General features: G+C 52.6%; 12 protein-coding genes across 12 annotated transcripts; 5 read left to right on the top strand and 7 right to left on the bottom strand.

Moving 5' to 3' along the window:
* Nucleotides 1–309: 309 nt before the first annotated feature.
* A1O7_10070 (uncharacterized protein) lies at nucleotides 310–1207 on the top strand (the record flags this gene model as incomplete). The annotated part of the gene is made up of 2 exons (XM_007764054.1): nucleotides 310–760; nucleotides 891–1207. 2 exons carry the CDS (start codon nucleotides 310–312, stop codon nucleotides 1205–1207), a joined length of 768 nt encoding a protein of 255 aa, XP_007762244.1.
* A 90-nt stretch (nucleotides 1208–1297) lies between these two features.
* Nucleotides 1298–2584, bottom strand: A1O7_10071 (uncharacterized protein; the record flags this gene model as incomplete). The annotated part of the gene is made up of 1 exon (XM_007764055.1): nucleotides 1298–2584. One exon carries the CDS (start codon nucleotides 2582–2584, stop codon nucleotides 1298–1300), a length of 1287 nt encoding a protein of 428 aa, XP_007762245.1.
* Nucleotides 2585–4239: 1655 nt separating this feature from the next.
* Nucleotides 4240–4902, bottom strand: A1O7_10072 (uncharacterized protein; the record flags this gene model as incomplete). The annotated part of the gene is made up of 1 exon (XM_007764056.1): nucleotides 4240–4902. One exon carries the CDS (start codon nucleotides 4900–4902, stop codon nucleotides 4240–4242), a length of 663 nt encoding a protein of 220 aa, XP_007762246.1.
* Nucleotides 4903–5499: 597 nt separating this feature from the next.
* A1O7_10073 (uncharacterized protein) lies at nucleotides 5500–8750 on the bottom strand (the record flags this gene model as incomplete). The annotated part of the gene is made up of 5 exons (XM_007764057.1): nucleotides 5500–7063; nucleotides 7118–7681; nucleotides 7742–7766; nucleotides 7831–8001; nucleotides 8057–8750. The coding sequence occupies 5 exons, from the start codon at nucleotides 8748–8750 to the stop codon at nucleotides 5500–5502; spliced, it is 3018 nt and encodes a 1005-aa protein (XP_007762247.1).
* An 856-nt stretch (nucleotides 8751–9606) lies between these two features.
* Nucleotides 9607–11085, bottom strand: A1O7_10074 (uncharacterized protein; the record flags this gene model as incomplete). The annotated part of the gene is made up of 1 exon (XM_007764058.1): nucleotides 9607–11085. The coding sequence occupies one exon, from the start codon at nucleotides 11083–11085 to the stop codon at nucleotides 9607–9609; it is 1479 nt and encodes a 492-aa protein (XP_007762248.1).
* A 638-nt stretch (nucleotides 11086–11723) lies between these two features.
* A1O7_10075 (uncharacterized protein) lies at nucleotides 11724–12242 on the bottom strand (the record flags this gene model as incomplete). The annotated part of the gene is made up of 1 exon (XM_007764059.1): nucleotides 11724–12242. The coding sequence occupies one exon, from the start codon at nucleotides 12240–12242 to the stop codon at nucleotides 11724–11726; it is 519 nt and encodes a 172-aa protein (XP_007762249.1).
* Nucleotides 12243–13354: 1112 nt separating this feature from the next.
* Nucleotides 13355–15232, top strand: A1O7_10076 (uncharacterized protein; the record flags this gene model as incomplete). Its single annotated transcript, XM_007764060.1, has 2 exons — nucleotides 13355–13571; nucleotides 13635–15232. 2 exons carry the CDS (start codon nucleotides 13355–13357, stop codon nucleotides 15230–15232), a joined length of 1815 nt encoding a protein of 604 aa, XP_007762250.1.
* A 33-nt stretch (nucleotides 15233–15265) lies between these two features.
* On the top strand, nucleotides 15266–17188 carry A1O7_10077 (uncharacterized protein; the record flags this gene model as incomplete). The annotated part of the gene is made up of 4 exons (XM_007764061.1): nucleotides 15266–15348; nucleotides 15456–15550; nucleotides 16502–16642; nucleotides 16794–17188. 4 exons carry the CDS (start codon nucleotides 15266–15268, stop codon nucleotides 17186–17188), a joined length of 714 nt encoding a protein of 237 aa, XP_007762251.1.
* A 95-nt stretch (nucleotides 17189–17283) lies between these two features.
* A1O7_10078 (cytochrome c oxidase assembly protein subunit 11) lies at nucleotides 17284–17970 on the bottom strand (the record flags this gene model as incomplete). The annotated part of the gene is made up of 3 exons (XM_007764062.1): nucleotides 17284–17784; nucleotides 17838–17907; nucleotides 17960–17970. 3 exons carry the CDS (start codon nucleotides 17968–17970, stop codon nucleotides 17284–17286), a joined length of 582 nt encoding a protein of 193 aa, XP_007762252.1.
* A 2079-nt stretch (nucleotides 17971–20049) lies between these two features.
* On the top strand, nucleotides 20050–21000 carry A1O7_10079 (uncharacterized protein; the record flags this gene model as incomplete). The annotated part of the gene is made up of 3 exons (XM_007764063.1): nucleotides 20050–20199; nucleotides 20262–20767; nucleotides 20826–21000. 3 exons carry the CDS (start codon nucleotides 20050–20052, stop codon nucleotides 20998–21000), a joined length of 831 nt encoding a protein of 276 aa, XP_007762253.1.
* Nucleotides 21001–22740: 1740 nt separating this feature from the next.
* On the top strand, nucleotides 22741–23315 carry A1O7_10080 (uncharacterized protein; the record flags this gene model as incomplete). The annotated part of the gene is made up of 3 exons (XM_007764064.1): nucleotides 22741–22889; nucleotides 22950–23008; nucleotides 23080–23315. The coding sequence occupies 3 exons, from the start codon at nucleotides 22741–22743 to the stop codon at nucleotides 23313–23315; spliced, it is 444 nt and encodes a 147-aa protein (XP_007762254.1).
* Nucleotides 23316–23382: 67 nt separating this feature from the next.
* Nucleotides 23383–25860, bottom strand: A1O7_10081 (uncharacterized protein; the record flags this gene model as incomplete). Its single annotated transcript, XM_007764065.1, has 2 exons — nucleotides 23383–24176; nucleotides 24924–25860. The coding sequence occupies 2 exons, from the start codon at nucleotides 25858–25860 to the stop codon at nucleotides 23383–23385; spliced, it is 1731 nt and encodes a 576-aa protein (XP_007762255.1).
* Nucleotides 25861–26184: the final 324 nt, after the last annotated feature.

Genomic DNA, 26184 nt, shown 5'->3' on the forward strand with positions numbered 1-26184 from the left:
CAGTAGAGTCCGCAGACACCACGGCCAAGGCCAGCCTGACAGACGTGTTTAACCATTGGCCAACATGCCTCTGCCTGACGTCGTTCCTGGCAGCCGCCTTGCCCACTCAGTGCTGGGTGAGGGCCGCTATCTCGATCCAGAAGCATCGCCATGCAGGACTCAAGCGCACACGACGCGGGGTCGAGCTATTACGACATGGACACAGCCTCGACGGGGAGATACCGCCCAGAGAGCTCTCAAAGCTTCCAGGTTCTCAATTCGTTGAGGTGATCGTTCTCTGAAGGTATCGACCGGGCTTGCACCACCAACATGCGGCTCACGACCAGCATCGGCATTGCCCTCGCACTGCTTGACAGTGCGGCATCGCTCCCAGTCGGTGAGGAGCAGAGACCTCTTTCTTTGCCTGATGAAGCTCTCGAGAGACCAATGCCCTATGCGCATTACTCTGTTCAGTCAACCATCCGAGATGTCCTAGTGGAACATGACATTATTGACGATGTACTCGACGACTTTGAGCCATCCTACTATCTCGACATCAACTACCCAAAGTCCCATGAGACGGTCCTTCTCGGAAATGACCTTCCGGTCGATGCCGTCTCGAGCAGGCCGGTCTTCACTTTCCATTCGATAGACAACTCATTCTATCCAACTCGACGAAGATCCAAAAAGTCCGACCCTTGCACCACTCGGACAGAACGCAAAAAGTCCACATTCACGCTCATCCTTACTGACCCGGATGCAAAGTCACGCGACAACCCCAGTAAGTTGTCCTCCTTCCCCCAAGGCTGTGTCGACGAGGCAGGTCGTCTGGTCAACGAGACATGAGTCTCGTTCCAAGTTTTCTTTGCCCTAGTTCTGCTTGAACGACGCAGGAATTGACACAGTTCCAGAAATGTCCGAAATGTGTCACTGGATCCTTACCAACCTGACGACTCCGATCGAACTGCCGTACGACCTGCAGGAGCCTCTGAAAGCCAAACCCGGCGAAATCGAGGAATACCTCCCACCTGGCCCGCCACCGAAGACAGGCGCCCACCGATACGTGTTTGTGTTGCTGGAAGGCGATACAGCCAACCTGAACCCTCCTGCAGAAAGGCCGCATTGGGGCTACGGCAAGCCTCGCCACGGTGTGCGAGACTGGGCCAAGGAGAACGGCTTGACTGTGGTGGGCGCCAACTTTTTCTTCGCGCAGAACGAAAAGCAATGAATGGTAGACCCGAGTGGTTTTTGACCAAGCACTCTCGTCATCGTCATACGCCGGCAGCCGCTTTAACGACCCCTAATGTATCCAGTCTCGTCATATGCCAGCCTCTCTTACGACCCTTAATGCATCCAGACTCCTCGAGGCGGCATGCACCGCTTGATCTCCTTTTTGTAGATAGGCGTCGACGCTGCTCATTGAAGCCACATCCGCGGCCTGAGCAGCAAACAACCACGGTTTCAGCCGTTTCGAAATCGTGTCCTGCATATCCTGCCCTTCCGTGTCCGAAGTCGAAGTGTCTCTGTCTTGTTTCTTAACATTCCCAAACGCAGACGCAGCGTGTTCGAATCGCCCCGAATGTGCCAGCAGGGGAAACGCCTGCAGAAGCTGACTCTCCTCGCCGAGTCGGTCGAGCATGTTGATCGTGGCGGTGGTTTCCTTCCCTAGCTGCTCATCTAGGGACGTGAGATGTGCGTGCGCCGTATTATGCTGTTGCATGGATGGTAGAAGCCGGGTTTCGAGCGCGTTTTCTGCACCTACACCGGTCTCGGCGGCCAGAGTGTGAGGAACTTGCTGCGCGGTGGATTTCTCTAGAGCCTGTGTGGCGCTGACGCTGACGATACCTTTGGCCTTGCGCTCTTGCGGCGGAGTTGGAGTTGGAAGGGGAGTCCTCAAGCAAGCGACGATATCGATCAGGTGTCTTCGGGCCTCCAAGTACCGCTCGTACTGCCCGTCAATCTTCGCTTCCCACGGTTCTGCAACATCGTTGTCTTCGGATTCAACTCCTCCATCTAACTCGACTGCCACGTGATTGTGACTTTCCTGGCACTTGTCCAAGCTCTGCTCGAGCCACGTCGTCAGCTCCCTGCGCACTGCAGAGATAGCATGTCGCCGGCAATCTGGGGTCCGTTGATTCATATCCAGCGTCGAAGCCTTAGCACGCTCCAGCACGGCTTTTTCTCTTTTAGCTTCCCGGTGTGCTTGTACCACAGCGAGTTCTAGATCCTGGATGGCTCTGTTGATCGAGACGGTCAGTGTCTCCAGCTGGTGTGGCAACGGGTGCGTTTGCGTCTGCGTCGGGAGTTCGTGGGTTATATTAGTCCTGAGATCAACCGCCGTGCGACCAGACGAGAATTTCATCCGCGCCAATTCATCCCTCAACGCCACGAGGGTCCCATGGCGCATTTGGTGTCGAAGCAGTTCGCGATACTGGTCGAGGAGACTCGCAGTGCTGTGCTCGCGAACACTGGCTCGGGTACTCCGGATTGGGGGAGGATCGAGTTCATTGTAACGATGTGTTGCCGGACCATTCTCGCGCGTGGCTTCCAGATGCTCACTTCCAGAGGATTTGACGGACTGTTTGTGGTGATATGTATTCGGCATTGTCGTTTTGGGAATTGGTTCGCCTGGAATATGAATGACAATTCGCAGTAGTGTCGGGCTGGATCGCTTCCAGTTCGTGTGGCGCTGCTGGTGTGAAAGTGGCTTCTGCGCGAGGACAGGTCTGCGCAGCAGCAGATCACAGTAGACCTACTAAGCTAGACGGCCTTGAAGTCGACCATAGATCCCGTGGTGCCAGAGGTGCCTCGATCTCCTAGGTCACCAAGGCTTCCTGCCAGCTTCAGAGGTGTAAATGTACTCTCGACGAGCTGGACCGACGAAAAGGCGACTTTCAGGGAACTGCCTCTCCTTTCTTCACCACCCATGAACTTTCGTGTCAGATCCTGATATCATCGCGCGCTTCTCTCGGCCTTCGAAAAGCGAGGCGCATTTCCAGTCGACGTCTGTATGGTGATAATGGGGATTGACGTGCGATAATTTGTCGATATTGGTTACAAGTGCGACCAGCATGCAAGTGAACGGTTCATTTTACACGTCTTAACGGCAGAGGACGAATACGAAACGGCCACAGCAGTAAAAGTTTCAAAATTCTGAAAATGCTGATCAAGTTTAGTATCAGGGAAATGTCCACCAAAGACTGTCATTATGGCGCTACGTAAAGGAGCCGATAGCTCTCTGGCAGGTTTTCTTTCTACGGACCATGGGAAATGGATCTCCAACTTGACGGATTGAGGCCTTTTCGCCCTCTGTCCGCACGTACAAACACTGGCTCGAAGTACGAAGAAGGCTCTCGTCTGTACATTCTACGCTTCCCTTGCCCCGTGCGGCGTGTTCAAAGGACACACCACTTCCCTTCTTAAGAGGTTCATGTTGACAACATCGCTGAAGCAATACTAAAGGTAGGTGAGGTGGTGACCGGACGCCTCCGCCTCCAGCTGCAATCGCACAAGAATCCATGAGGTGCTCGGCTGTCGCTTTGTTCAAGCTCCTCACAGGTTGACATCCCAATCTTCAGAGACATGCAGCTCTTATCGAAAATATCGGTCTCCGTGGAGAGTTTCTCTTGTCATTGGAGCAGACAGGTATTCAACTCCAGGTGCCTTCTGAAGGAGTCCACCATTGTGCTGCTTCTTCAGCCGAGCACAGTGTATCCGATGAATAGATGTTGAGGAGGAAGATTCCGGAGCTGGATCCTTCTTTCTGTCGCTGTCGGAGCTTAGCTACCGTTCCTGATCGGGCACCTCCATCCCGTGGCGAGCTTATTCTCCACAGTATATGGCTTCTTCGCAGATGGACACTGTTCAGCTTGGATCTGGGTAATGAGGAGCTGCCCAGAGAGAGCTTTTATGTTGATCCAGGTCATAACGCGCTGATGTATGGGTTCTCCAACGTAGGACGTGAGTCGTGTAGGCTGATGGGAGACCTCGTCAAGTCGAGCTGCGGAAATCTGGAGCTAATGATGATACTCTTTACGCGTACAAGATCAGGTCCGGGAGTCTGATCTGGGGCACCAGTATGGTGCAGTCTTGGGGGTTAGCCACCCCCTAAAAGCCATTTGCTTGGTCAGCCCTTATGATTCGCAAGTCGACAGCAACCTGGTGCCAACAAAGAGGATGTTGTTTCATTTCCGAGGAGCCGCAACCTGAAGATGAACCTGTCACGGCACTTTTTTTGGTGCCAGTAGGTCGTCCATCGTCTCAGTCTTTTGGTTCAGTCCGTTTTTTTGCCTCCATCAACCGCCGCACGAGTTCGCGACCATCGTCACCATCTTTGCCTTCGATATCAATAGCCTTCTCGAGCCACTCCACAGCATCTTGCCAGCGACCCATTTCCATCAAACATCTTCCTCCCACGATATATGCTTTTGCATTCCCGGGCACTTTCTCTCCGTTTGGACCCTGGCCCGGTCCTCGCTTGCACTCGATGCTGCACATCGCGTCGGTCAGAGCCTCGGGCCAGTTCTGGATATCGACATGTGCGCCCGCCCGCGAGAGGTACATGAGAGCCAGCTCCTCTCTTGCCAAGCCCATAGGTTCCCAGCCGGGTCGTGCAGCGGCCATGTCTATGCCGACGCCCAGGAGTCGGATCGCGTCTTGATGCTGGCCTTTACGGGCAGAGGCCACGGCCGATTCGCGCAGTTTCTGGATTTGGCCGGACCGTTTCGGGTTGACAGGAAGAGGGGGTGGGGGGATGTTATTGGGAGTCTCGAGAGACTTGAATGAGTTATGCAGACTGTTTATGTTGGCGACAGCCTGTTGTAGGTCCTTGTTCGAGGAAAGAATCGAGATTTGTTTCGTCTGCGGGTCGATATGAAGGGGTAGGTGTGTGTACGTTTCGAGGGAGTCATCGGTCGCAGCCATGGTGATTCTGTGTGCCAACAGAGATCCTGTTCCTAATGAGATATGGTGGATTTTTAGTATGAGCAATGCAGTTCTGCTGTAGCAGATTGGGCTTGTATAGGAGTACGAGGTACTCCGTAGTGACACTGAAATGCTGGGTCCCGAAGAGTTGCTTCGAAGTCGACGTGTCTTCTCCGATCGCGGAAATCCTTGGGCCCGAAACAGGAAGTCATACGGGGTACGAGCGCACACGACGGGATTTGCACCTGTGGTCCAGAGTAGCAGAGTGTCTGGCTGATGCGGCGGATCAAAGGGCGGATGCGAGGGAAAAGTGTACTCGATACTGTCAAGACTACCTAGGTACCAGGCACACAGTGTGTATTCACTCCTATGGTGTCAAGGACAGCCCGAGCTTCCCTCGCGGCTGGATGACGAGTCTATCATAGTTAGTACAAATGTCTTGCAACTTCTGCCATATCGCGCACCCCTCAAGCAAAGGGATTATCATGTTGAGATATCCATGTTACACCCGAAGCAGGATCATGGCCTGTGCTGTTTTATACAGTGCAAAGTACCCGAGCACCTACTTTCAGATCAATATCTTTTCGTAATTGCTTGTCAAGCTCCGCAACGATCCATGTCGCTGGAAGCCCGGTCAATTTTCAGCCGGAACTTCACTGGTCGAGATCGCTGATTTAAACCTGCCTTTTCATAGCAGAATGCCTCCTCCGCTTCCTCCACCTTGCCCTCCTCAACCTCATCATCAACCTCGACATGATGGCCAAGAGCGGCTAGACCCTTCATAAGAGTCTCAACTCTCTTTATTGGCATACCCTCCCCGCGCCACACGTTGCACAGGCAATCCGCCATAGCAGTAATAGAGAAATCACCAAGTGAAGCTCCCTGTTCGATAAGAAATAATGCTGCTTCAATGTTTCCGCGAGACACAGCTGTTTCAAGAGCCGTGACACCGTCGTAGGGATCCTTCCAAGGCGCGTCTTGGTCTTCCCCATGATGGATATCAGCACCGGCTTCGATCAAGCGTTGCATGGTTGGTACGTCGTTCTCACCCGCAGCAACCTTGAGCAGCTTGTGGTACTCCTCACCGCCTACATTCACATCCACTCCCCAATCCAGGAAGAAGTCGATCATCTGTCGTTGGCCCGAAATTATAGCTATCTTCAAAGGGGTACCCCGACCATAGTCGCCCTTGTCAAAGCTGGCATCCGCTCCAAGATCTAGGAGGATTTTTGCCGTGGTAAGGCGGCCATAACAAGCGGCGCACTGAAGCGCATTGCCGGCATGTCCTCCTGGGAGGTTGATGTCAGCTCCACTTTCATCTATTCTTGCCAAGACGCTGTCCAAACCCACAACCGCTGCAAACGTCAGACTGTTCACCATATAGCTACTTTCGTACATCCTTTCCGTCCCATCTTCCGCTAGGTACGTGCAAAAAAGCGTTACATCATCCCCTCTAGCTTCACCAAATTCCCATGAGTTCTGGAACATTGAGGCAAGCTTGGGATTCTTCTGCGGGATCAGAAGTTGTGAAATTGAGCTGGTCAATTCTGTTTCGACATCTTGTTCCGTGGCGTGATCTGGCCATTCGGAGGCAGCATACGCCAAGAACGGAAATTTTGCCGTTCGACTTTGGAAGTCCTCATATGAGGTGCAGGGACCAGAGGCAAAGTCGTCATAATTCAAGAAGCTGAGACAGATCCGAGCAATTTCTGTATGCGAGGTCTTGGGATCAAGCGCATACATGCTGATCTCGCTTCCTGCTTTCGCTAACCTGTCCGAGAGCAGAAACTCTTGAACGGAATAGTGAACAAAGCCTAGGTAGCCGGTCGTTGAGGACAGGGCGACTAAGGGTTGACATAGTGTCAGGAGGTCCTCGGGATTGTGGAATGCGTTGTCATCGTCGAATTCGCGGCCACCGACGTCAATGATGATTGCCTGGGCAAGCTCTGGCAAGGTCATTGGGCGTTTGCCAAAAGCAAGGAAGATGAATATCTTTCGGAGCAAGTCGGTACTGTCCTCTGAGCCTGTCTCACTGAGCTGAAGGAGGATCCTCTCATAGGTTTCATCCAACGTCTTAGGCAGTTTCCTTAGGGCCTCTTTGATGGCTTTAGGCCGTTTCAAAGACCGAATCACGTCGATCTGGCACCTGACCCAGCGGAACCTGACCTCAGTTAGTCACACACAGGAAGATGCAAGGAACCAGACTTGCATGGACTGCGACCCTTCCACGAGGGTACGCTGGATATGGTCTTTGAGGTCTTCAGGCAGTTTTTGGAGCAGTCGATCATTAGCCAAGGTAGACCTGATGTAGAGTCGTATATTGTCCATTAGAGCATCCCCCTCGATAGGCGACCCCTGAAACCGGTCTTCTGTTAGACCATCTACAAGGTCAGTCTCTCGTCTGCTGGTAACGAATAATTTGATGTTAGGGGCGATTTCCCTCAATTTCCGCAACACAGATATCAGGTTAACCCTGTCCCTGCATTCATCCAGTGCATCTAAGACGAGATATGTGCTGGATTCCCCAACCGAATAGGATATGAGAAGGTTGACGGCTTCGTCCAGTGTCGGCTCGCGGTTTTTGCCAGATCCACAACATTTCGAATACAAGCATTCCAGCTCCGGAGAGAGACAGTGCGGTGACGCTTCATTCTCCAGCTGAGCTGCAACCGACCTAATCATTGCCTCTGTAAGCTGTTTCTCGGAGTCTTTGAAGTCGAAGAAAAAGTAAGCAATGGTGGAAGTGGATGATCGCTCCAAATGATCAATCGCGGCTGCCCTGCCGAAGAGCTTTCAGTAAATCAACGAGCAGCGCAACCATGAGACTATGCGAGCTTACGACAAGAAGGTTTTGCCAGCTCCCGCTGTCAAAGTCAGCACATACGTCCGTCTGGGTTCGGGACATCTTAACAACAAGGACACGCTTACGCATCCCATGCAGCCACAGAGCCTGGAGCTCTCCATTTATCAAAAACTGGAACAGAGGATGACTTATGAGCCATTTCCCGGTGCCAGGTTCCCTTGCCCGAAGAACATCGAGGTAATTAGAGCGAATATCCATGCTCGAAAGCCAACCAAGGGCGGCAGAACGGCGTGCAACTGTTCAACAGGTCAGCACCATTACATGGGCAAACTTGGACCGGGAGAGCCATACCTTGTTTCTGCAGAAGTGCTTTCGTCTCTTGTGCTTTTATCTCCAAGGTCAAATTTCCAACAGCGCCATGGACTTTTGCCAGACCCTGACTTTGCGCTTCCCTGAGAGTCATGGTCAGTTCGGACGACTGTTTCACCTGCGATTGGATTCCTGCAAGAACTCGTTCTGTACTTGCAATCGCATTCTGAATATTTCGAGTCTCTTCGGCGGTGTTGCGGACATATGTCTCCACAGCGTTGATTATTACTCTGTATCTTGTTAGCATGACATTCTCAGCAACGGCGCTTGTGGCGAACCTTTGATCACACAGTAGAGCCAGCTCCAAGAGTGATTTTGCGTCAGCGATGACCCGCAGACAGTCCTCGAGCTTCTTGTCAAACCGTAATCCCATGACATATTGCGTGAAGACGCCATCGTGTTCAAATCGAGTCTTGAGCAGTTTCAGGGCTTCCAAGCACCGCGACAACGGCTCCTGAAGATGATCAAGGGCGCTGAGTCTGGCTTGGTCTTCTTCGCAGATCTTCAAATGCAGTTGTAAGTTGTTGATAGTGCCATAGAATCCATATAAGTCTGTGTTAATCTGCTTCAGCCTTGCAAGATGATATTTTGACGGACCAATCTTGGCGAGCTTCATGCATTCCCCTGTGATTTGGACGATAGCAACCACGCTCGCAGTCAAGCTGAGAGGGTCCATGTCCAAGTGGACACTGACAAGTGCTTGTCAATTGACTCGGCTCGAAAGGCTGAGGGTGGGCACAGTCGTCACGAACGTTCTTGATAGGTATCAGAGCCGGACCAAAGCGTTCTTACGCCTGGGTGAGGAATCCAGTTGTTGCCCACATCCTTTCAACTATGATGCAGCTGAAGAACAATGCCGGCGCCGTCACGAAGAGAGACTCTGTATCGGCCGATTTCAAGAGAGGGGTTGTCTTGGATGAGCTGGCAAGCGCAGGTGAGGCTGGCCAGGAAAGCGGCTGAAGTCGCCTAATACTCCGCTCCTCGGTCCAGATTCCAGACAATGCTTTACAGGTGGCTCCTGACTGGCTGTGAACGCGTTCAACCGCCAGCCAATCACAAAACGAAGGAACTTCCTGGCCATTGCTTGGGTCTTTATCAAGAGACAGAGCTCTTACTCGAGAGTGACAAGTTTCGGCGTGTGCTCGAGGAAAAGAGCGGCTTTGCTGCTCGACCGGTTCGGTTCCTGGCAGCATCGCAGCGGCGCGGCCTACACGGACCTGATATCGACGACCTGACTGCGGGCACGTAGAACGTTGTGACTCTCCTCAGACGCCAGTGTTTCTGCCCACCGTATCACGGCAACTACTGGGACTGAGATTTGTATGCTGCGAGCCAACATTGAAGCGTCAATTTCCTGAGATGATAAGATCGTCTTACTGACCTGGAGGTGTCTAGATGTGTAAGCCACTACCTTGATAATTCCTCCTCCCGCCTCTCCGCCGGTACGTTCAGTGGTGCATCCATCAGTAGGCGCATGTAGGCCGCCAACGGGATTCTGCCACGTTCGCACACCCTGGTAGATGCGCAATGCATTAATCATTCAAGATCCCACACAGCAATCTCCCCAGCACTCCTCGAACGTTCCGGTTCTGGTTCGACTTGAGGGTAGTGAGCACGACTGCAATACTTGCGGCAAAAACAACTTGTTCTCTCCTCTGATACCTTTTATCGTAGACACGGGGTATCAGTGTCGCCAGAGCTCGCGGTGCTACAAAGAAGGCGATCTCCTGTCGCCTTTTCGGTTTCTCCAGGAAGATAGACCAACCGCACGCAAGGCAGCCGGCCAATACGCATAGGCCAGAGTCCCACATTTGCGGCGTGATCGTCTTGTACGGCACAATCTTTGGTCCAAGCCGAGTCCTGGCCAAGCACACCGCATAGTAAAACGAGGCCACAAAAGTCGCCAGAAATGATGACGAGATTGCTGCATTTCGAAGACCGTCCAGAATAGATTCCGAGCTCGGCGCACGAAGGAGTGCCAACACTTGCAGAGGTACGTAGATTTCCATGGCGAATTCCCAACTCCTCCAGAATCGGGAGAGCGCGTGGAACTCACAGCTTTTGCCGCTTCCACAATGATACAATTCACAAGGTATCGGGTTGGTTTTAGCAGGATCACCGTAATCTTCAGGCAGACCCAGTTCTCGACACAGACTCGCTAGGAGAGGTGCTTGGCCTGTGTCCTCCCCATACACGAAGTTTCCTTGTCGCGCCAACCTCAGGGCTTGGATGAGGCGAGGATCGATGTCGGCTGCTTTGGACACCCAGTGGTTGTATTCTCGCGGAAGTCGCTCCGGCGCATAGAACCACGACCACATGATGACTGCTGCAGACATTGCGAAAATCGAGGGATCGGCGGTCTCGCGCAGGAAACTGGCTAGCCGTGGAGTTCGCCGTTCCGGATGCCAGGATCTGGTTCGAGTCCGGCTCCAAGCACTTATGATGACGACGTCCAGAGCTCGGCAGAAAGCAAATGAGGTGAAATCAATGGTTTTGCCGGCGTATGAGGGACTGTGCGACGGCGACAGCAAGTCTTGTCGTTTTGGAACGTAGACAGTGCTGTCGTCGACCACAGCAGCTGCACGGGACTCAGCCCGCTTTCGGGTCCAATCCTCATCACGGTTGAGGAGGCCGAAAGCAAGCCAGGCAGATAGGAAAGAACAAGCAGCCCGAAGACAGAGATAGACGTTCTTGTCGAGATGTAAAGGCTTTTGCCGTGTGAAAATTGATATCGTCCATCGAAGGATCGCAGAGACGAGGCGCGGAAACGTGGTTGCACCGCCTATCAACACAGCCGCTGCTGTGGGAAAGCGGTTCAGCTGCAGAGATGTGAAGAGAACGTTGCGGAGTACCACTAGCTGCTCTTCCAGCTTCAGATGTGAACGTCGGACCCTCCTGAGGAAAGCGAAGATTCTTGGTGCCGTGGTGAAGAGGTATGCCAGTCCGTAAGCGCGCAGCACTGGTGTGACAGGGGTGAGGTCGACGCGTCGTGCGCGTCTTCCAATAGACATCCTCATTTCCGCCAGCTGGTGTGGCACAGAAGTATCTCCAAGAAAGATATCACGACTAATTCTTGGTCGGATGTAATCCTGTACGATCACTGCAGTGGAACATGGAACCTTAGACAGCGATGAAGCGTGAACGTGTTGATGTTGGCATGTGCTTCTTGACAGGACCTCGGCTCATTTTCTAGGGCGAAGGCACTATGTATACGGAGTACACAGTACTTACTAAATTCCTTGCCAGAGTCTGCTCGAAGTCTAGCGTTCCCTGAACATGGTCAGGATCCTTGTGGACGTGTTCTCTCACTCGCAGCTAATTGAGGAGGGTCACACTCCTGTGGTGCCCGGACATAACTTTACCACCATGACGCACTTAGAGCTCACTCGAGCATGTGTATCCCCCGAGCATGTGTATCCCTCGAGCATGTGTATCCCTCGAGCATGTGTATCCCTCGAGCTCAGATCGATTCTGGCTTCGCTAAACGCCCGAGTCTAGCGGTTGCATGTCTTCGCGCCAGCTCCCGCAAGTCCCTGTTCTTCTTGATTGGTTTGGTTTGCATCATGTGATCTTCGGTTCTCTTTCTTACGTCGTCTCTTGCGCGCACTCTTGCTTCTTCCGGTGTTTTCTGGTGGCTCCAATATGAAGGTCACACTTTCATCCGTGTCGTACCCCGAATCGTCCGAACATCGAGCTGCCTTGTCTGCAAGTGAGCGTCAGAAATCTCCATCTGTTTCGACATGGAAAACGTGCCTTGGGTGCCCTTGAGGAGCAGTTGGATGCGTGACCCTAGTACGACATCGAGACGTTCCTGTTCTGTGGTGGCGTCTTCGAGGGATTTTTCAATGGCGGCTGGGTCACAGACGGTCCAGCATCGGACGTGTTCTCCTAATGCATCTAGGGTCGCCATCTCCTCGATCATCGTTTCGCGGATTTGGGCTTCGACAACTGCCCATTTCTCGTTTATCGTAGTCCTCTCCTCTGCCTTCGCCTCGTGCCGGTATTGCTCTTGCAAGAGTCGCTGTGCTTGGCGGTACACTTCTGGGAGGGCCGACTTGGCCAGGTAGCTCCACGAGGGTCGAGTATTTGCACGTCTCTCTCTTTCAGCGAAGACAACCACTTCCTGTTGCTCGTATGACAGGGTACCGTGCGTTACAGGGGCTGCCATGTGGAGTAATGCGGACAGCTAAAAGAATGGAGATGACCTGTCATCGAAGACAAAACATCCACGATGAAGTTCCATTTGCAGTCGGAGCGACGGGAAGCTGTTGTGACCAAGACTCACCTTCTCCGGAGGCAGTGAACCTCCGTGACTGGAACATCATTCACCTTGGGCCATAAGGTCTCACGTAGATTAGTGAAGAAGGAACATAGCCGATGGCTGGAGTAATGCCCACGGTACCTTTCCAGTACTGTGAATGGCATGCATCCGTGGATCCACGCATGGCAGGATCGTAGTTGAGCACATTGCGAAAGAAGCAAAAAGCGTCGACAAGTTCTCCTCACCAGATTCACTCAGGAGAACTCCACAGCCTGGATTTGCTTGCGCTCGTAACTCCGAGACAACATCACCCGCTTCCCCTCAAGATCGGTGAAGAAGTTTAGACTGCAGAGCGTCACTGGTGTCTGACATGAATAAAGCTGTATCACGTGGCTCCGCTGTCAGACCAGAGCTGCTGTCCCCCGGGTTTCAAGTCCAGCAAGCTATGTAACCTGCTACGAGGTAACATTGTGCTCGCCTTGAAGATCACGTTACATGTTGATGACAAGCACCCAGTACCGAGCCACAAATGCCGTGCAAATATCGGGGCCCCATCAAATCGCATCCAGTGGTTCGTCTCTGTAACAAATGTCGGAGATGAAGGCGGAGCTGAAGCCAATCAAGAATCAGGACATGCAGTTGCTGCACGACATCAAGTCATCCGATTGCATGCATCCGCTGTCAGGCTGCTCTTGTTCTAGAAAATTGTCAAAGTGATTGGGAACGGATCGACCAGCAATAGTGAAATTCGACGAAGTTGTATGGAGTACTGTCAAATGCCCACGCGAGTTCGATGCCTACGTTTTAACTGAGGCTGCCCTGAGAGTCTCTTCAGAGCGATGTCACTAACCAAGCTCAGCTTGCAACTATGTAATGTGGACGGAGCAACCGTCGATCTGGGTTCATTGTAGCTTGACCACTTCCGACTTGCTTGCCACTTACAACCTTTGATTCTTGACCTTTTCGTCGCTCTCTTCCATATCTTCATTCTTTCGCTTTCCGTCTTCCTGCCACTCGTTATGTACCTCCTGTCTCTCGTTCTAAGCGTTGTGGCTGTCGCACTTTCAGTCTCCGCTTCACCACTACATGCCCGCGTCGATTACGACATCAAGGAATCTAATAATGTTCCCCAACGATGGTCGAATATTGGCGACCCTCACCCACTGCATCTCTTGACTCTTAACATCGGCCTCGAACCGAGCAATTTCGGCTCGCTTGAAGCGCACCTCCATCAAGGTGAGCTTCAGTCCGTACCCATCTGAAGAGAGGGTTTCGTTCAGACCTGCCTAACCAGTTTAGTCTCCGACCCATTACACCATCGTTATGGCCAACATTTATCCCAGCAAGAAGTCCAAGATCTTTTGAAACCCGCGGACGAAACCCTGGATCTCGTTCAAGAGTGGCTCACCAGCAATAATATTGACACGTCTCGCTGTGAAATCAGCTCCGCCAGGGACTGGATAACTGTCACTCTTCCTGTTGCAAAAGTCGAACAGCTTCTCGACACTAAGTATTCTGTCTATCAACATGAAGACGGCACCAGACTCGTCCGTACCACGAGTTGGTCTCTACCACAACCACTCCATGATCATATTACCACAATCCAACCCACCACCGCCTTCCTCCGCGCCAGCCCGAAGGGAAACACAGTCATCGATGTCCCATTGGATATCGCCTCGATCAAAACCACTGCAGCCGCTGACGCTGCCAATACGACCACCATCAGAGGTGCCTGCAATTTCGGGGGCATGACCACGAAGTGCTTGCGCACGCTCTACAACACCATCAACTACAAACCCCAAGCTCCGCACAATAATTCGATTGCCTTCAACAATTTCCTTGGCCAGGTGTCCAATCGATCTGACGCCCGAGTTTTCTTGCAGAACTTCCGGCCGGATGCGGTCGACTCGGCCAATGCTATTACTCAAATATCTGTGAACGGCGGAGCTGTCGACAACGGCACTGCTGGTGCAGGCATCGAAGGTAACCTCGACCTCGAAACAATCCTCGGCCTTGTCTATCCGACTCCAGTGACTTTATACTCTACAGGCGGTATGCCTCCTTATCAACCGGACAGATTCACGCCGACAAATACGAACGAACCGTACCTCACATGGCTCCTCTTTTTGCGGGACCAAAACATTACTACCATTCCAAAGGTCATTTCTACGTCGTATGGCGACCATGAACAGACCGTGCCGAGGAGTTACGCCAAAACCGTATGCAATCAGTTTGCGGCTCTCGGCGCTCAGGGCATCTCCTTGTTCTTCAGCTCGGGCGATGCTGGCGTTGGCGACAACTCGAGCTGCATCACAAATGACGGCACCAATCGGACCGCCTTTATGCCAGTCTTTCCCGCTTCCTGCCCGTACGTCACCACCGTCGGTGGAACTATGAACTACCCCGAGGTCGTGGCGTACGATTCTCGCAATGGATTTGCCTCTGGCTCAGGGTTCAGCAACTATTTCCCGCGACCGCAGTGGCAGAGCACCGCGGTGGAAGAATACCTTGATACCGTCGGGTCAAAGTTCAAAGGCTTGTTCAATGCTTCTGGCCGCGCGTACCCGGACCTCGCAGCACAGGGATACAGGTATCTCGTCTGGCTGAATGGGACCATTCACAGTGTTGACGGTACGAGCTGTTCGGCGCCGACCGTTGCAAGCATTTTTTCTCTCGTCAACGACGCGCTCGTGGCCAAGGGCAAATCGCCCATGGGATGGCTGAACCCCTGGCTCTACCAAAAAGGCTTCCAAGCGTTCACAGATGTCGTCAACGGCAGCAGCATCGGCTGCAAAGGAGCCGGGTTTGGTGCTGCCGAGGGATGGGATGCCGCAAGTGGTTTTGGCACACCGGACTTTGAGAAGATTCTGGGTGTGCTCGGTATTGGAGGATCTTGAGGCGGTTGATACAGTTGGTTGGCATTTGACGAAATGACACGGTACTTCGTGCCGGGTGCGCACCAGATCTTGTGGCGAGATCATGGTGATGAATGTGGCTCGTCTCAGATGAAACCGTGCGAATGGCTACCAGTATCTGGTGTTACGACGTCCTCACTAAGTGAGAAGAACGGTGACGGAAACAAGACTTGCTCATGCGACATCCTGAGATATGGCGCAATAGACACACGGAAATTGTGCTAGGAGACCTCGCCGACAGAAATAAAGCTGAAGCGATTAATCTCAAACCCAGATTACACACGAGCAGACTGGGAGTCAGTGAGTCGAATTGATGCGACTTAGGATGGTACAGCTGGCTACCTAGGTACCCAGCTACATAGCTATGTACGGAGAACGTAGTGGCACAGGTCAAAGCGATCAGGACACCAGTTTCGGTGGACAGAAGGCCATTGTCCTTACCGACTCTATTGATCAGTGAATTAATCAGTCAGATCCTGAAGACCAAGGTACCTAATGAATAGCACCCAAATAAGACAGGCACTTACTTGTGAACATAAAGCGTTACCACGCTGCTACAGTATGCAAACTTGTCCTTGGAATGTCCATTTGAAAACATCCAAGGTCCACCACACCATACGGAGTACGGAGTACCTCATGTACATCCTGTCTCCCCACGGCGATGCCCGCCCGCTGTGCGATTATTCGCCAGTCATGACGAATCAATTCGTTTCCTCCCGCGTGTCTCTGCTTCTTCGACGATTCTCGGAAGAGTGACTACAGCAATTACAGTATCTAGGGCACAGTTCCCTCTCAGGTGAGTCACTGTGCGCGCAATCCACGTCTGATCAGATCCTGCCCTGCTTTCCGAGGGCCTCGTGTCTGGCGCCTACCTACAATACCTACAGGACCTGACTTACGCACCTTGTTTGACGTGCTGTTCAGACATTAGATACAGTGTCAGGATCTGTCTCACAGCGACTCCAACCATTGCAAAACCCGAGCCGAGTGAGAGCCCGTCTCCGAAAGTAGACAGTGTGTGGGTGCAAGCGAGGGGGAGGGTGGAATCATGGCTCGTATGTCCGCCCTTGCTAATTACATATATGTATGACATGGTGCGATTTGGCTACACAGTATAAGGAATACGAGTAGCACCATTGCGTTGGTGATTATGCGCAACGGCCGTGCCTCTCGTCCCGACCTTGTTCTCCTCTATGCCGGATAAGGTCGCTGCCAGATTTGTACAGTACTGACATCTTGGTCCCTTCATAGATACCACTTTCCCAAGCGACCTTCCCGTGCCCAAGGACGACGGGGCGTATGACCATCTGACCGACTCCACTGTTCCAACTGATATCAGCCTCCCTGTCGCACACAAGCCACAGCAGCAAGTCGGACTCGCCGAGCTGGAGGGTTTGACTGTATTGTTTTGCTACCCACGAACAGGTATGGTTGCCATCCTCCCTCCTATGCAGCTGAATTTGCCGAAGCATTGCCTTTGACTTTGAGCATCACTCATCTGGAGAGTCAAATCTCGACGACTCTTGACTGACCGACCGCCTAGGCGCACCCAATGAGATTGTGCCGGATTCCTGGAACGCCATCCCCGGTGCTCGCGGCTGCACCCCGCAAGCATGTTCCTTCCGAGACAATCTGCCTCATCTTCGCTCACTGGGTGTGTCGCACATTTACGGCATATCAACGCAATCGCCCTCGTACCAGGCGGAAGTGCGAGAACGCTTACATCTGCCGTATGATCTTCTGAGTGACGAGAATTTGCACTTTCAGTGGGGGTTGAAGTTGCCGACATTTGAATGGGAGGGAGGGAAAGTCCTCAGGAGATCGATGATCGCCTTGCGAGACGGGAAGGTCGTCAAGTGGTGGTACCCGGTTTTCCCACCGGATCGAGGCGTCGATGATTTGATCGAGTGGTTGAAAGAAGAGCAGAGTTTGCCGTAAGTGGTCTTTGTCATTTTTGATAACGAGTCTCGACAAGCAGAGAGCTCACCTCTGTGGCTGAAGTCCGTCGCGCTTGTTGTTTCCCCTCCTTCGGTCTACATAGGCGCCATTCCCATGGGTATCGTAGTCAAAACTCCATTTTTGTCGTACCTCGCCTTGAAGAACGTATAGCTGAGCGTGATGGTATCGATACCCCTCATCTGCGGATCCTTCACAAACTCCGGATCGATGAAGAAGAACACGGGCATATCGACCGTCTCGCCGGCATTTAGTCTCTGCTCCTCGAAGCAGAAACACTGGATTTTGCTGAAATATGGCGCCACCTGCGCAGGCGTTACGGAGTAGGTAGCCACCCCAATGATGTCTGCATCGCTCTTGTTCGTGGCCGTGTAGAATGCTAACGCCGTCTCGCCTGGCAGCACGCGGACTTCTCGTTGCTGCGGCGTAAACTTCCAAGGGAGGATATCCGAAACGGAGCCGTTGAAGGTGATGCGTAGACGGCGGTGGTCCTCGACGGGTTTTAAGCGTACAGCAGGATCGCCGCTGGAATCATGTGTTTTCACAGGTTGACCGGACCAGCCGGTCTGCTGGCATATCTAGTGAAGCATGAGTAAGGAGCTTTCGTCGTGTAAAACAGCCAAATGCTCACCATTTTGTAGAGTGGAACAGAGGCATATGAGAGGGCGAGTAGAGCTATTCCTGCGCTCAGTCCGTAGTACCTGCGCACATGGTCAGATCGAGATAGTGATTCCCTGTTCTCGCGGCACCCACATCACGGTCATGTTTTTCTGCCGGGCCTCAGCCCTGGCGGCTTCAAAGGCCGTCGCATATCGAGATTTCGGGGTGGATTGGGAAAGTGACCGACGCTGGGCCTTTGACTTGGGAAGTCGGGAAGGTACTGCGCGATTTCGGAGGATTCCTGAAGATATGGAAGAATTTGACAGAGCACGCCTGCAGGCGGCACACACAGACAACATGGTGGTCGCTCGAGAATTCGAAAACGACCGTGGTGGTCTGAGAGGGTAAGAAATAGAAAGGTACATGATATGCACGGATGATGCGCCGGATACTGCAGAGCATAAGCGCAGATTATGAAGGGATGACTCCACCAGAGAGTCGGTACGTACGGAGTACTCCGTAAACGGAACTTAAAAAGAGCTGCAGGGCTTGGGGCGCTGCGAATGATGTAGGGAGAGAAGCGGACCAGTAAGAGACAACAGGGAGAGACTGGGGCTCATTGATATAGCTCGCTGTTGGAAACTGCAAAGGTGGATGTTTCCACCAGGGGAATGATAGGTCCAGGTCTTGAGAGCAGACATGGGTCTGACTGACGGCACAATAGTACGGCCTAAACTGTCTATTGAGCTCGCCGTGGGACAATGTAAGGAGTGATCTTGACAGGGCGACGAGGAAAAGGTTTGTGTTGAGAACCAGGGATCTGGCTGCTTCGACGCCGTACCATCGGCTGTCCCGTCAAGCTTGAAGAGACCTCTTTTTGACGATCGTAAGGTTCCCAGCACCAACACAAGCACAGGGCTAGCAGAGGCATGGGGATTGTTCCTCCAGGTGAGTCGTGCCATAAGCCATAAAAGCGATCAGGCTGTACTCGTAGGCAGTTGAGTGGACTATGTGAACTCCATAGATCGCTTACGTGTTGTTTCAGGCGCCCCTCCCTTACATAAACAGCTGCTTGTTTCTTGCAACACCTCAACCTCAACGCACCTTGCGTCTTCATTCGACCTCGCTCACAACGCAATCACGAAATGGGCGAATCCTTGCTCATTCCTGTCCAAATACGACGAGCTGGCGGCGGCCCGCGTTTCTGCATTACTCCGCGACAAATAGTGGGTATCCGAGCCGAGCTCCAAGCTGCACCAGTGGCATACCAATCACATCAGCCGTTGTGTAGCACGTTGGGGAAACCACTGGCGTCCTCCATCAGCATTGTCGAGGACAAAGGAGTACAAGCTCGCAACCCGCCAGCGCTATACGAGATGCTTTTGTTGTTCGCTGCCTCAATCCATCGACGGATCCATTCACCTCTTCACCTTCGAGGACTTAGGGTACCCCTATTCCAGAAGCATGAATGTGACGGCGAATCTTGGGCTCGTGCCAGTGTCGCCAATTTCAATCTCAGTCCCTGCTTGGAAGCTGAAAATGCCAGTGCGCTAAAACTTGATCACAAGCAAATTCTAGACCGAACCCTCTTCATGTGCCTGAGCGGCCCAAACCTTCTTTGAGCGTCTCCTCACTTCGTCCTCCGTTGTCGCTGGTGTCACTTACTTCTGTGTCGAACACTCCTTCGTTTGTCACCGCGCTGAGGCTCCAAAGCCTCAGTATGAGGCTGGCTTGGCTGTCGTCACGCCAGGTTCAGCGTCGCCTCCTCATCTCCTCAGTTCTCTGCGCGTTCACATTCTGGTGTTTAGTGCCGAGTCGCAAGCATGAACTAAAGACGATCGATTTAGAAGAGCGCTACCCTCTCCTTTGGCGGCATGTACATGAATTCAATGGGTCCGGAGGAGGTAGGCAAAACCCTGCCCCGCTTCAGGCTTTGCAAGACAATAGAGGAATCGGAAGAAGCCCGACGCTGATTGTCCTTTTGATTGAGGCTATGCTAATAACATCTAGCGTGGTATATCCCGCCAACTTGGTTGTCTTCTGCCGGTGTTCAGCCGGAGAACATTGTCGATGCCGCTTTGCTAGCCTCACAAGCGGCCACTGCCAATAGACGTCGACATATCGAACATTCGTCGATTCCACTTTTACTTCACCAGACATGGAAGAATCGACGTATCGACACGTGGTCAGACCTCCTCCGTCTCAGTGTCGAAAAATGGCTTCATTACGTAGTCTCCGACGACATGGCGTACTTCTTCTGGGAGGACGACGGTGTCTTACAGATGTTGGACGAATTTGAGCCCGATTTCGTGGAACAGTTCCGTTCATTGCCATCCAATGTGGAACGAGCGGACGTGTTTCGGATTCTAGTGCTGAAATGGTTTGGCGGTATTGTAAGAACTCAGTGCCCCTTCTAAAGTCATGCAAATTCTACATGCTGACTGGTCGCGCATAGTACGCAGACGTCGATACCCAACCGCTGCGCAGACCTTCTTCCTGGATATCGCCATTAGACCTTGGCCCCTGGACCGACCCAGACACAAATTCGAGATTCTCTTCCGACAATCCAGTCAGCATCGTTCTTGGCATCGAAGCGGACTGTCCTCCCGACAAGGACGACTATTGGCGAATGGGGTATTCCTACCCTGTCCAGCTCACACAGTGGGCATTGGCATCTGGTCCCGGGCATCCAATTCTTCTTCGTTTCATGGACACCCTCCAGCGGAGGCTAAAGCACGTGGCTAACCGACATTGGGGGGACCTCAGTGATATGGAGGCGACCAAGGAATTGCGACAAATTGGTCCTCTTTCACTTACCGGACCTGTTGCTATTACTGTTGCAGCCATGACCTGGCTTGAAGAACAAGTCGGCTTGAGATGGAACACTCTAACCGGACTGTTAGATGGCGGGCAGAGTAAGCTAGTCGACGATGTCTTGATACTGCCCATCACAGGCTTCAGGTACGTCATAAGTCCTTTGGTTTCGTTGCCAATAGAAGACGTGTTAATCCCACAACAGTCCCGGGCGGAGAAGATACGGTAATATGGGATCTAAACCCGTCACAGATCCGTCTGCGCGTGTCTGGCATCGAGCACAAGGCTCGTGGCGCTCCTTCGATCCCAAAGTGGAATTTGGGAAATTCTGCCGCAGCTTCTTTGGATTGTGCAAGGATTGGTCTAAACAGCCCTCCTGAATGTACGCGCAATGTTGCCATTGGCATCCGTCCTGCCGATCAGACGGGTGAGATATTTGGCATTCTCGAAGACCTTTCCCGCCCATATCTGCCGTTGAAACGGAAAATGGACGGCCAGGCTGTGAAGGGCTCAACGTCGACTGAATGCCACAGCCACCTTCCGGCTCGGACAGCAAGTGAGAGGATGAGCAAGTGCTGGGGTATCCACAAGAGATCAGGAAACCCTCGTTCTGGGACATGGTTCTGGAACATGGAGAATCACCTATTCACAATGTATCTTCGGTCACGAATGGCACCCGACCAACGAGTACAATCTGAGAGTTGGTTGTCAATCCTGAGGGTATCGTCGCGCAACAGAAGGGCGGAAAGGTAATCACCTTACTACTGACGATCTCCCTGTCACAGCGAGTCGTTGTAGCGTCCGAGATACGATATGTCCCCAATGTCCGAGATTACGCGGAGCAAGACAGAGACATATATCTACCCCAAATTATACAGTAGCTTGGCCCAGGTCTCGCAGTCCTCTACCGATTTCCACAACTCTAATTGTAGCCAGCTGTGATGCATGTAACCGGTCACGCGCACGAAGCTCAGGTTACTCTCCAGGACATGTAGTTTCACACGCTGATTTTGATTTTGATTTTGATTTTAAGCCCTAACGATCCTAGCACTGTACCAGCGTCACCCGTATCAAAAAGTTCCAACCAGGAAAGCCGTGCCCGCGCACACCAGAGCCTCATCATACATCCATCCCATCCCATCCCATCCCATCCCATGCCCACGTCCTTAGGTGCCAACAGAATGAAAGCACAACTCAGAATGATCACCTGAGATTCAGATAAGCACCCCTTTTTTACCCTCGAATATACATAAGGTAACTAATCAGCAATTCCCCTGTCACAGTGCCAGATCCGCAAGACACAGTAGACACCGTGCCCCCGTGGTCAACAGTCACCGGGCAGAATCCCATAACTGAATGCACTCCATGAACGATAATGATAATGTCTCAGAGATGGTTGACCAGATATGTACGTACGTACTGGGGCCGATTTGCGGATAGGTTTGTGCTTTTCTTTGTTATCTATGTCGTTGTTTGGCTAGTCTAGTCTACTAGGTAAGGTAGTGAAGGGTGCAGGTGGATGAGAGCGAAGACTACTTAGGATTGATGAGAAGAGTTCTCCTCTCCTTTCTGCCTCCTCCCGGTCGGTTCCTGGGCAGGTGGGAATATAAAGATACTTTGACCCTCTCTCTTGCGCCTACGACTAAGACCACGTCAGCTAGGAGAGGCCTTGAGCAATGCGGTTGTTGAGCGCTTCAGTCCGAGTACACTCAATCAGCATTCTGGCTCGTGTCGTTCATCACTGGATCTATTGCCTGCCGTGATGTTGGTCGGACACACACTCTCGAACACGGAGTCACCGAGGACAGAAAGCAGAGAACTGCTGAAGATCTATGCATCATCAATGATCAGAGCGGATAGATTGCTTGTACATAACCAATACGACGTGTAACTGGTACGACCTGCAGGTGTGAAGAGCGGCTGAGGTGATATCACAGCGGTCGAGAGGCATGACGTCAAAAGCCGCTCTCGTGCTCCGACCAAAGTGGAGCGCAATGATGATGGACCCAACAGCCCAACAGACCTCATCTTGCGCTCAACAAAGCCGACGGAAGAAGTGGGCTATGCAGTGCAATAGCATGTGATTTCATTCTCGAAAACCTACCTACTGTGTAAAGTACATGGAATTGTTTCATGCCGTCACTCAATCCATCGGCAACGTTTTGACCTGCGACTACTTCGACTCGTTCAAGGGATTCAAGAAGATGGACGGCAGCAACCAGAATCAAGACAAGACAATGGACACGGCGCCGGGAGGAGAGACTCCTCAGTATGTATATGCCCCACGCACGGGTATTTATCAGGATATATCTTAACGGAGTGGCTGCAGGTATGAGTCGATCAAGACCGAGACTGTGCCTGCCTCGAAACAACGAGGCCAACTGGGTGGTACGTATGCGCCCTTCCGCCCTTCCGATGCCGAGCTTCCCCGTGCACACGGAATCTGACACTTTTTGCAGGCGGGCCCAACACGTCCGAGGGGGTTCCAGCGGACCAAGAACGGGGCCAGAAGACCGCGGAGAATATAAGGTACGGGCAGAACATTTCAGAGTCCGGGATGGGTGGCAAGACGACTTCACAGACCGGCGAAGCTGGGCCGCAGGCTGGATATGGAGGTGCGCCAGATAAGTCCGACAACCAAAAGGACACCCGGACGGAGCAGAGGTATGGCGAGGGAACTGGCATTGGAGCATGAGGCATGAGCCGGTCGGTTCGATTTCCAAAGTGTGTATAACATAACAGCAATTCCTATTGCAATCCCTTCAGGGTGCTACATGTACCGTTGTCGCAGGCGGGTCTAGCCCCGTCGAAATTGTATGCGGAGGGACCTTGACTGTTGGAGGAACGATCGGTTGTGTTTGTGGTTCACTCTCACTCTTGTCCTTGGCCTCGACCTCTCTTCTCGCCTCCTTTAAGCTCTGCAACGTCACGCCGGGGCTCAACTTGGTGATGCCCACCATCGGGGGATCGCCCTTTTTGACAAACTCCCACAATCCAGGTAATTTGTTCCCAGCCAGTCTGAAGGCGTCCCTCACCACCTGCTCGTGCAGGTTGCTCTTGATCTCAAAGACGACGCGGCTGACGGGGATACGTGCGGCCCAGTAGTCGAATTTGCCCTTCCCTTTACCCATCCGCACGTCGCTGCCTTTGGTGTAGACGCCGATGTTGGCGCTCACCCGTTTGTACAGTCTGAAGCGTTCACCGCGTAGTCTTCTGTTGATGGTTTCTTCGGCGTTCTTCAGCTGCTTGGCAGATACTCTTCGATCGTGGTCTTTCATGCGCAGCCCGTAGTCACCCCAGACGACGGTCGTTCCTCGCATCGATCCGCCAGTAGGCATGCGCGGGCGCCCTACGTGCGACTTTCGCACCTCGGGCCGCTTCGGGGTCAGCCAGTCTTGACGTGGTGTCGTCGTCGAGAATGAGCGGACACATTTGGATGCACCGTTGACAGAGAGAGGATTGAAGGGGGGATACTGAATGGGGCTCGGTCGCGCAAATGATGAGGTGGAAGTGCTGGGGAAGATCGTCTTGGTCCGGAGGTATCTTAAGCAGGCCACTGGAAGGTGTGTTAGATACTGTAACAGACGCAAGCAAGCAGGCGGGAGGCATCTTGTACCGGAGGGACCTCTTGATGGGCCAGCCATTCTAGCAATATCTCTCGAGCTGTAGTTGGGCTTCCCACTCTCGGGGTCCGCTAACACAATGCAGACTAGACGTTCCGTGAGACAAGCGCAGAATGAAGATCTCCTGTCCTGCTACTCTTCGCAAACTGCGACCGGTCTTCCGTTGAAATGCGCAGTTACGTTGAAATGGTAGAGCTTTGCGCAGCTACGCACATGCGTCGCGCTGGAGCATATACGGAACCGATGTCGATCCGGCGAAGCAAATATGCGTCAGCCGCACTCCTGAATCTTCGTACTGCTAGTTGTTGCCGGCAGAGAGTGTCTTGCTCTTTTCCAAGTAAACAACCGAACTTTGGTCATCTAACTGCAGTCTCTCTATTCGAGAGCTTTGAAACGAATGCCGCCGTGTCAACAATCAAGCCACCCAGCTTACGAAAATAGCATCCCATGCTCAACCGGGCAGAGAAAGTCGGAAAATTAGTGATAATTAGTTGTCTAAAGAAGTACTTTTCTGTGGGAAAATGCGCCATCTGAGGGACTAATCTGAACACTTGTCTTGACGGGAGGAGTTGCTCAAACACAAGGCCAGCGCCATTTGTCCTCGGTTCACAAACTATACCAGATGTTAAAACCGGACGCGTGACCCCCCTGTCAGCATTCGGCATCAGGCTTCTCCTTACGTTGGAGGCCGCTTTCACTACCCTGTGAAGCCGTATACCACGAGTGACGCTCTGTCTTGTCTTGGCCCTGCTCAGCAAGACGCGTATGATCGCCAGCCTGCTTCGATCCGTCGGGAACAAAGAAACGCTTGTCGATCCGGGTAAAGGTCAAGATGCAAAGGAGGAGAATCTCGAGCGAGAAATTGAAGATGTAGAAGCACGCTTTGGAGGTATACCATGGTGGACTGGTGACAGATCGTGGTGGCATCCAGGCGATGCCAGTTTTGAATCCAGCGATCAGCATGCAAAGCAGCGCCGTCGAGGTGACGATGATCAACTTGCTTTTCATGCTCCCTTTCCCGAAGTTCTCGGTATGTGGCGATCTCGGGAGGAAGATGGCCAAAGCCACGTGTATTGCTGGAAGACACGTGAATACGAGCAGGTAAGTGATGGCCGCCAGCTGAATGTCTCGGCAAGCTTGCTTGGTGTGAGTGTTGAGCGTGTATGATGAGAGCACTACAGATGTGATCACCATGATAAGCGCTCCAGCGATACAGGCGTAAAGCACCTTGTATGCTGCCCGCAAAGTCGGATTCCATCCCAATTCTGGGTGAGTGGCTCGCAATATGCGTTGTGCCAGGATCAGATTGATGACATAAATTATCAGGATACCGGCATTCACAAAGATTGATGCTGCAATTGCCAATCGTACGTTGTGCGGTGTCGTTGCCCATGCAATCCGGAGAGACAGCGTGGCTATCCTGGCCATACAGAAACCGAACAAAGCTGCGGAAGGGAGGAACTTGTGCCCTTTCCGTCGATTAAGTTGGAAGATGGTCATGTTTGTCGCTGCGAAGCAGACATAAAGGAAGATGAAGACTGCGTCGATCGGCACATCGGTGGACACTGTTGGTAGTCCACCTATAGCGGCGGTCTTCGAAGGGTATGGGCCTCCCATTCTGATTCCGATCGTCGGATGTAGCAGTGAGAGTGATAATTGGGGTCGTCGATGATGGGTCTTCTGAGATGGTACGCGAACGCTTGCTGTTCTGTTAGGTGATGGTCAACAGTCACTAGAACAGGCGCCATTCTATATAGTTGTAGCGGTTTCCCTGCCATGACGAATGCGTTGCGGTGGGTCTGAAGTCACACGCAACAGGGAGGGGGTTTCGCCTTCGACAACCTACATCGGCGTACAGACAGTCCCTTTGTCGGTCCTGGTGAATGCTGGAGACCCGACCGGAGTGATAATATGGAAGCAGGCAAGAAGCAAAGCCAATGA

The sequence above is a fragment of the Cladophialophora yegresii genome (genome assembly GCF_000585515.1).
Source record: "Cladophialophora yegresii CBS 114405 chromosome Unknown aczIN-supercont1.7, whole genome shotgun sequence".
NCBI lineage: Eukaryota > Fungi > Ascomycota > Eurotiomycetes > Chaetothyriales > Herpotrichiellaceae > Cladophialophora > Cladophialophora yegresii.